At 56.8% G+C, this 8,867-nt stretch overlaps 1 protein-coding gene across 1 annotated transcript in view; it reads left to right on the top strand.

The window, feature by feature from the left end:
- The first annotated feature begins 1,083 nt into the window (after nucleotides 1-1,083).
- The window catches only part of Mtcl2 (microtubule crosslinking factor 2), a 71,903-nt gene continuing 64,119 nt past the window's right edge, over nucleotides 1,084-8,867 (top strand). Inside the window, exon 1 of the mRNA XM_017592266.3 lies at nucleotides 1,084-2,630. Within this exon, the coding sequence (XP_017447755.2) occupies nucleotides 1,224-2,630 (1,407 nt within the window). The 5' untranslated portion in view covers nucleotides 1,084-1,223. The remainder of the gene's footprint in view (nucleotides 2,631-8,867) is intronic.

The raw sequence follows: 8,867 nt of genomic DNA, 5'->3' as shown, positions 1-8,867 counted from the left end.
ATTAGTGCTTACCCAACTGAGGATGGCCCCAGGCACACACCCTCTCACACGGCAAAACCCAGGTTCTACACGGGAGGAAAAATGCAGAGCCGGCAACAATTTCCAAGAACTGCACAACCTCTCTGTATCATAATGACGAGCCCATAGGGGCAGGGACAATCAAGCTAGTGAACGTGTCACAGGTATATTAGACCAGGCTAGGGCTGGACTCTGAGGCTTGGGTGTAGGAGCATTCCCCTGGGGTCTCTAGCCGAGGGTTCCCAAATCACTGCCCAGCAACCTTACCCAGGCCCTGCTTGTACTTCAACGTGGACGGTGCACGGTGGGTAAGAGAAAAAGGAGTAGACCTTGAACTAGCTGGTCATATTGTAGGCCAGGGGAAGAGAAAGGGGAGGGGCCAAAGTAGAAGAGAAGAGGGCAGAGGAGGACGAGGAACCCATGGAAAAGAAAGGGGAAAGGAGAAGGGGAGAGAAAGACCAAGAAGGGTCTAAAGGAAGAAAAAAAGTCTGCATAGTGTCTGTGTGTGTGTGTGTGTGTGCGCGCGCGCATGTGTAAGGGCTATCCTTCTGGGTGGCAAAAGATTGGGCAACCACCATGCGGATGAGTGCCTTTCAGGGCCAAAGAACTTTCTATGATTTAGGCGCAGTAAGGAGAGGGCAGAGGTGAGGAGGGTATGAGGGACCCTGAGAAATCAACTCTGTTACCCTGAGTAGCTCAAGAGGAAAAAAACCCACGCCCACCAAGACTGGGGCCTTTTGAGTCCATGGGGTGGAGACGACCTGACCCTGTTAGTATTCAGGGTCACAATCTTCAGCCCATGCCAACACCCACCCGGCCTAGAACCTGCCCCTCAAGCATCTAATGATCTGGCATCCTCAAGGCACAGCCTGAAGTTAATCTCAAAGACTGTGAAACTGGGGTCGGGGAGACAAGGCTATGCCTGGGTTCACAGGCAACTAGGGTGTGCAAAGTCCGGGATGCACGAGAGGTGCCACGGACCCTACGGCAGCGGACAGAGAGGCAGGAGGAGTTCAGTACACTCCGGAGGCGTGAGACTCAGGGTCTATCCTACTTCCTCCGCTGACCAAGAGCCGACCGCGTGCCAGGTTGTGTTCAGTTTACGGTTCTATAGGATGGGGTCGTTTGTCATGCCCAGCTAAAGGGGGCGGAGTTCGCGCAGGCTCAGCACCCACAAGGGGCGCGCTGCGCGGTGCTGGGTGTGCATGGATGCTGGCTCCGGCCCTTTGAGGTCCGCGGGGCCTCTGCCGGGGAATATTCTCTCCTGCCGTCCACGAGGCCCTCACGGCGACGCCGGGCTTCTAGGCTCCTGGGCCGGGTGTGATCCCCCAGCCCGTAGCGGAGCGATCGGTGTCCCGGAGCGGCGGGAGCAAGCCGAGGCCGCGGCTGCCCAGGCCCGCCTGACCCTCGAGGGGGTCGCTGTTGCCTCGCGGATCCCTCCCTCGCTCCCTGCTCGCGTCCCTCCCCGCTGCTCCCGCCGCGTCCGCCTTTTGTTCGCCGAGCCGCGCGCCCCCGAGCCGAGGCAGCGGGGCGGGGAGCTGGCGGGGCTGCGTGGGGGGCGGGCCGCGCCGGGCGGAGCCGGGGCCCTGGCCTCAGCCGGACTGGGAGTCCGAGGCGGCGATCGCCGAGCAGGCTGCAGTCGGGGTCCGGGCGCGCTCCGGGGGCGCGGCGAGGCGGAGGGGGCGGGTACCGGGCGGAGCCGGAGTCGGAGTCGCGGCGCCTGGAGGAGATCCGGCCGCGCGCTGCGAGCACCCAGTGGCGGAGAGGCCGCGCGGCGTGGGGCAGGGCCCGAGCGCAGCCCCCGGACGCAGGAGACCGGAGCGCAGTCGCGGCCTGAGCGGCGGGAGTGCATCCGAGAGCCGCCGCAGGGACACCCAGGCCGGCCGCTCCAGGGCCATGCGCGCCGCTCGCTGAGACCCGGGGAGGCCGCGATGGAGGCGCCAGCGGGAGAGTCTTCGGCGCGAGGCTACGGCCCCCCGCCTGCGCCCGCGCCCGCCGCGGAAAGGAAGAAGAGCCACCGCGCGCCATCGCCAGCCCGGCCCAAGGACGTGGCCGGCTGGTCCCTAGCCAAAGGCCGCCGCGGCACAGGCCCGGGTGCCGCTACAGCCTGTGGCACGGCGTCTTCGGCGAGACCGGACAAGAAGGGGCGCGCTGTGGCTCCCGGTGCCCGGGGCGCGGGGCCGCGGGTGGCCGGGGTGCGCACGGGGGTCCGCGCCAAGGGCCGCCCTCGTCCGGGTACCGGGCCCCGCCCGCCGCCGCCGCCGCCCAGCCTCACGGACAGCAGCTCCGAGGTGTCGGACTGCGCGTCGGAGGAGGCGCGCCTGCTGGGCCTGGAGCTGGCGCTGAGCAGCGACGCGGAGTCTGCCGCGGGCGGCCCGGCGGGGACCCGCACCGGGCAGCCGCCCCAGCCCGCGCCGTCGGGGCAGCAGCCTCCGCGGCCGCCCGCCTCCCCGGATGAGCCGTCGGTGGCCGCATCGTCGGTGGGCAGCAGCCGCTTGCCACTCAGCGCCTCGCTAGCCTTCTCCGACCTCACCGAAGAGATGCTGGACTGTGGAACTGGAAGCTTGATGCGGGAGCTGGAAGAGCTGCGTTCTGAGAACGACTATCTCAAGGTGGGGACCTAGGGGAAAAGGGGAGTCGCAGGGGCGGGGGAGGACTGGTCATCCGGGCTCAAGAGCCCCAGGGCCTGAGGCCACAGGCAGCCACTTTAACGCTGACCAAACAGGGAGAGGCTGCCCCACCTCTTTCCACTCTTCTCGTGAGGGGGATTATGGCTAAGACACCGACTAAAGGACCCCGATGTGCACTCTCCCACCCGCGGTAAAACTGTTTTAGTGGATGCTCGGATAGGTGAGTTGGGATAGCCAGCCAAGGCTGACCTCCACTTTAAGCTGCCCAGGACCCCGCCCCCAGGTCAGCAGGCCTTCCCAGCTCTCCGTTCTGGAACCAATGTTCTTGTGTCAGGCTGCCAGGGAAACCGTGGCTATCCCCTGGCAAGGAGAGGCAGAACACCATCCTAAGTCCTTACCCAGGGCCTCCCCGGCAGGCCTGTCCTCGCCTGCCTTTTGGGGCGGATCCAATTTGAAAGCGTGACATCTGGGAACATCCCCTTGGCTTGAGTCCACTTCCGCCCAGTCTAACGGTCCCACAGCCTGGGAGGATGATGTCGTGGGAGAACTGGTTCAGAGGCCACTTCCTCAATCCCAGGATATTGTCCTCTGTCCCCTCTGAGAGTGGTTTTGGGCAGACTTGGCCCGTGTTCCCTGTGGGAAGAGGGAAACTGCCCTGCTGACTAGGGGTATTCCCTCTGTGTGTGTAGGACTGGAGAGCTGTCTGGGAGAAACAGTCGGCTGTGACGGGGGACCGAGGTGCAGCCCATGATCTGGCTGCCTCTTCCTTGACACGGTGGCAGCTATGGGGACAGTCCTGCGCTGGCTTCTTGACCTTGGCATGGGAAGCTGGAATCTTTATGGGCTGCACTGCCCCAGCTGGAAGATGCTGCAGTATTGTCTGCCCTTGACAGTCGATGGCCTGGCACAGCACTCAGAGTGGCCTGGCCAGGAGCCATGGAGTTGACAGTGCTCTAATGACATGTCTGCCCTGCAGCTCTTAACTGCCCCTTGCTTCTACTGTCTGGGGGCGGGGGTGTCTTCTTCTTAGGGTGTTGGGGTGTTGCTCTTGCTTTCCTTTGGGTCCTCTATCCAGCATGTTCTTAGTAAACTCCTGTACACTTGAGGACACAGGTCTATCTGACAAAGGACCATTTACCACCTGTTTGTAGCCCAGGCTTCCCCAGGCCAGGCTTCCATTCTTTTTCAGTGAAATGGGGGTATAAGTCTTCACAAAGGCGTAACTCGGTGTGGACATTAGGTAGGTGGGGTTCAGTTGAAGTCTTCTGACGTTAGCTGTCAGAGTGGAGTGGGTGAGGGTGGAGACAGTCTCCTGGGATGCTCCTAGTGGCTTCCTGAATTCCCAACCTCAACTACTCCAGGTCTGGACCTGAGCACCTTCCTCCAGTAAACGAGGACAAATCACAGTTCTGTTCCGGTTCTTCCTGCCCAGATCCTGGCCCCTTTCCCGTACTCCCAGGAAGTGGTGCGACAGAGCCCTGAACTCCATCTGAAGCCACCCATGAGTATGTAGATGGGAAAGTGGTCCCAACTGGCTGAGGGTTGAGTCCAGGTTCTCCTAGAAACCAGGACTGGGTTGAGTTCCAGTTCCAGGGCCAGCCTGCGCCTCAGTTTCTGCTGTCCATTCGAGTCTTTGTGCACAAGCTTCGGGCCACTGTAGCTTCCTGGCTGTGTGATCTTGGGCACATTACTTACCATGCTTGGACCTGAGTGTTCTCCATCTTAAGAATTAAGCAAATACACACAGATCATCCTTAGAGATTAAAAGTGCACGGAGCTAGAGCATTGGCACTGTAGGACACTTTAGATGCAGTAGCCGAGATATCCTGCTGCTCTCAGGACAGAGAACATGGTTGCTTGTCTCATCTGTCTCATTCTTTTGTGGATTCTGTGGGAGCAGGCTGGAGTCTTCCTCCTGACCTCGAATTCATTCATTCATTCACTCACTGTTTGCTTAGAGCAGATTTTGGAGCATGACTGAACTAGGGAGAGCCTCAGTGACATCAGAGTTAAACAATAGTCAGAACAAAACACAGTGTGGCTGGTGATAAGGGCGAGCTTTGTGGAGATGGGGCGGGGACTCGTGGAGGCCAGGAGCTGAGAGATGATGGAGCCAGTCGAATAAGGAGCTACAGTAAGAACATTCTAGGCTGGAGAAAGTTGGGCAAGTGAGGAAGGGAGCCATGTTGACTCTCGCTGGATGCATTCGGGCAGTACCCACACTGCTCTGCAGGACCGTTTCCCACAGTGTCTACCCTCACGGAGATACAGTGAAAGCTCTGTGAGTGTGGACTGTACACCTATATTGTAGCTTCCTACCATAGGTGTTATTTTGTCACAGTGCCAGGGGCTGACTGTAGCCAGAGCAGGAAGGGTTCCTGTTCCAGGCAGCCAGGGCTGGGAGTCAGGGAGAAGCCGTCTCCTGAGTGTTTCCTGTTTCTCTAAACCACTTTATGTCTGAGGTACAGAAACTGGGTTAGAAGGAAAATGACTCCAAATCCCCAGTGTACGCACCGCAGACTGACCTTATGAGTCCAGGGACTCCCTGGATTGCAGCCGGCTCTGGCCAGGTTTACCTCCTAGTTTGTGTGTGTGCTAGTGTGTGGGTAAACTGTCAATAAGAAGGACCCCTGGGTAACTGCCTATCCCCTGCCTCGGGAGTCCCTGCTCTAGGACCTGAGTTAGGTAGCAGACCATCTAGCCTCTGCCAATGATAAGACAGAAAGTGCTTCTCCAGGGAAGGTGGTGAGCTTGATGTCACTTGTACTGTTTCCAGAGAGAGGTCTGTATACAGGCGTAGGGTTTGTGGGGAGCACGACGTAAGTGGTTCTGAGTATTGACTATGATCAGGGAGAGCAGTTGCAGAGATATGTGTGGTGGCTATAGTCTGACATGGGGTCCCTTCTAGTCAAGGTGTTTGGAGTCATCCACTGGGGTTTTCAGGACCCAGAAATATGGCTTTATCTGCAGGGCAGCCAGGTTAACTGTGTTTGACTTTGACCCAGTGGTCTAAGGTCCCTGTGACCACTAGCCATTACCCATGTGCCGTGCCGTATCTCAGAGTACTGGCGCTCAAAGATCTGGCTTGGAGCTCTGATTCTACTTTTGCTTTTTGGTCAGAGTCCAGTGGCTGGGCCTGTCTGAGATGCTTTTGTTTGTGTTTTGTTTTGCTTTGTTTTCATTTGTACGAGGATACGACGGGGTGTGACTGGACACTCTCCATGGATTTTCTCAGTAATCAGGGAGACGTAAATGGTAAAGAAAGCCTCTGTAAGTGAGGTCCTTGGGTCTCGTGAGGAACCGTTAGGATTTTGAGCCAATGAGTAGACACGATGTCTGTGTGTTCATTCTCGGAGGAACTGGGAGGAGCCGAGAAGGTGGGCGTCCTGAGCCCTTGAGGGTTAATAAACTGAGTGCTGCTTCAGGCAAGACAGAAAGGCAAGATCACAGGTGAGGCGCCAAGGCCCCTGCCTGGGGTTCCAGCTGTGGGTCATAGATGCCACTCACAAGGTTCCAGACAAAAGCCCTTACTGACTGGCAGCTGTCATTATATAGATGGGCAAGTGGAGGCTCCAGGATTCTGTCGTAGAGCCCACATTCCAACCCTGCTGTTCTATCTCAGTCCAGTTCTTTCTGCCTTGTGGCCGGCGAGATGGAGCTTTTGATCGCTACTGACATGTCTGGTCTTGGATGGAGGTTGGTGGGAGGAATCCTGTGGGCCAGATGCCAGGCTAAGATCTGTAGACAGCTATGGTGAATAAGCTCAATTGGGGAAGTGTCTGCTCAGCGAGCACAAAGCCCTGGGTTCCATCCCTAGACCTGCATAAGCCAGGAATGCTGGCACACGCCTGCAATCCTGGCGTTTGAGAGGCAGAGGAGGGCTATCCTCAGCAATGTAGTGAGTTCAAGGCCAGCTTGGCCTAAGACTGTGAGTCACAAAAAACCAAAAAACCTAAAAGGCTGATATCTACGTAAGCCTGTAGGTAGGGGTGTGCCTCTGGGGGGGGGGATCACGCTTGTTATATGGGGGTCAAATTATCATGGACCCCTTTATTGTAAGGATGCGTGCCCATTGCTCAGTAAATGTGCCAACCCAGTCACCATCCTTTCCTAATGTTCCTCTCTTCCTCCCTCCCTTCCTCTGACGGATCCCTGAGTCTTCTGAGTGGCTAGCCTCAGGCAGTTCCTTTAAAGCTCCTGGGAGGTAGGGGAGGAGGGACCCAGCTAGTCACCATGTCAACAAAGTTCGCTGGTTCCTGCCCTAGTTGTAGCTTCTGAGGGGGGTGCGGTGGGGGGAGCAGCTCCGGCAGGATGGAAAATGTGTGTGGCCGCTACTGCGGCTGGAGGAGACCATGAAGCTCAGTGTACTCTGCAAGGAAGGGGCTGGGCCTGTGTCCCTGGACACAGTCTTGTACACATAAACACATGTACACTTATTCAGAGCTCAAGCCTAGAAGCCCAGAGCTACTTACTCATGCCTGGCTGATGTATACATTCAGTGACTCACTTATGCTGTATACATCCAGAAGCCAGCCTTCTAGGCACGTTCACAATGAATCCACATGAAAAGTGACAGACAGAGCCTTCATGCCACAAACTACCAAACACAACACATACCAGCTGGAGACTCCAGGCTGGGAAGCACACACTCCCACAGCCTGGAAACACTCTCAGACCTAGGAAGCCCTTCTACATGGGAAGGTGTGCACATAAACGCACATAGACATTATCTATGCACGCCAGCATCCGTAGGATCCCAGAGACCCATCCTTGTCAGGTGACACAGACACTGGCTCGCCTCGGAACCCAGAGCCGCCCCGTCCTCAGAGAGCAAGCAACCTTTGCGCGTGCACCTGAGGTTCAACAGATTTCAGATGGATATACTCACAGGCAGGATGGATTCAGCCTCCATACACATTAGTCCTGACAGAAAGGTCGATCATGCAAATGTCAGACGTGATGTTTGCTTAACGAGGGCACCCAGACATTCATGCTCATACATACACACATCTGTTTACACTGACTGTGACATTTCACCCACGCACATAAACACAGGAAATCTTGGTCAATGTCCCCCTGGAGCTACTGTGTATGGTCCTTCTGTTTCCAGAGGTCATAAGGCTTCTTCTTAGCGTGCTGCTGGGAACATGAGGAGTCAGGACTGGGTTTGTAACTGTCTGGATCTGGCGGCTCCAGGGGCCCAACTGAGGAAGGCTGCAGGTGGAGTCTGTAGGTCTCCATGACTGGAGAGGCTGCATCAAAGCTCCCCAGGCTCCTGAGCCAGGCCCTGTGGGGCAACGGGAAATAGATTGTGTCAAGCTTGCCACAGAAGGAACAGTGCCTCAGGACAACTCTTCTAATCCTTTTGGAATTTCCTGCTTACCATGTCTCCCTCTGCTGCAAGTTCCAGAGGCCGTGATGCCCTGATCTTTAGAGGGTGCCCATGTCTCATCTAGAACTTACAGAAGTGAGAAGAGATATAGGTCCCCAAGAGCAGCTGAGCGGGCTTCCTGGAGGTGGAGGTGTCATAGCTGCGGGTTTGTCTGAGTGGCTGCCTCAGTGCTCAGGATTGGAGGAACTTGTTAAGTAGATGTGTGGGCCTAATTGGTCAGCTCTGGTTCTGCCCTGGAAATGCCTAGGTTTAGAAAGGAGGGCTGGGGGGTTGGGGATTTAGCTCAGTGGTAGAGCGCTTGCCTAGGAATCGCAAGGCCCTGGGTTTGGTCCCCAGCTCCAAAAAAAGAACCAAAAAAAAAAAAAAAAAAAAAAAAGAAAGGAGGGCTGGAGTCAGGTACAGTGGTACATGCACTCAGGCGGCAGGGGCAGGAGTTCAAGGCTAGCTGGTACCACAGAGTGAGACCCCCGTCAGGAAAGGACAGAGCAAGAGGGAGAAAAGAATAGAGTTGAGTCATGGGTGGGAGAGTCGTGGAATTAGAGGGTGCGGTGGGGAGTACTTAGGAAGGGTACTAGGTACCTGGGCATAGACCCCTGGCTGGGAGATAGCTTCGTCGTTTTGTAGCAGGGCTGGGACCATGTGTCCCTGTGCCAGGCACAGAACTGCTGCTATCTCAGGGTGCTAATGAAGGCAGAAGCAAGAAGGCTATGAGGTCCTATAAGCACACTCCGTCTTTAGAATCAGATCTAAGGCCAAGCCGTACCGTGTTACTTCTTTCCTGTGCATTTTGCCTCTGGAGAACCTCAGTTTTCCAGTCTGTATAGTGG

This window comes from Rattus norvegicus, chromosome 3 (genome assembly GCF_036323735.1).
Source record: "Rattus norvegicus strain BN/NHsdMcwi chromosome 3, GRCr8, whole genome shotgun sequence".
Lineage (NCBI taxonomy): Eukaryota > Metazoa > Chordata > Mammalia > Rodentia > Muridae > Rattus > Rattus norvegicus.
This window is presented reverse-complemented; position numbering and strand designations above follow the sequence as displayed.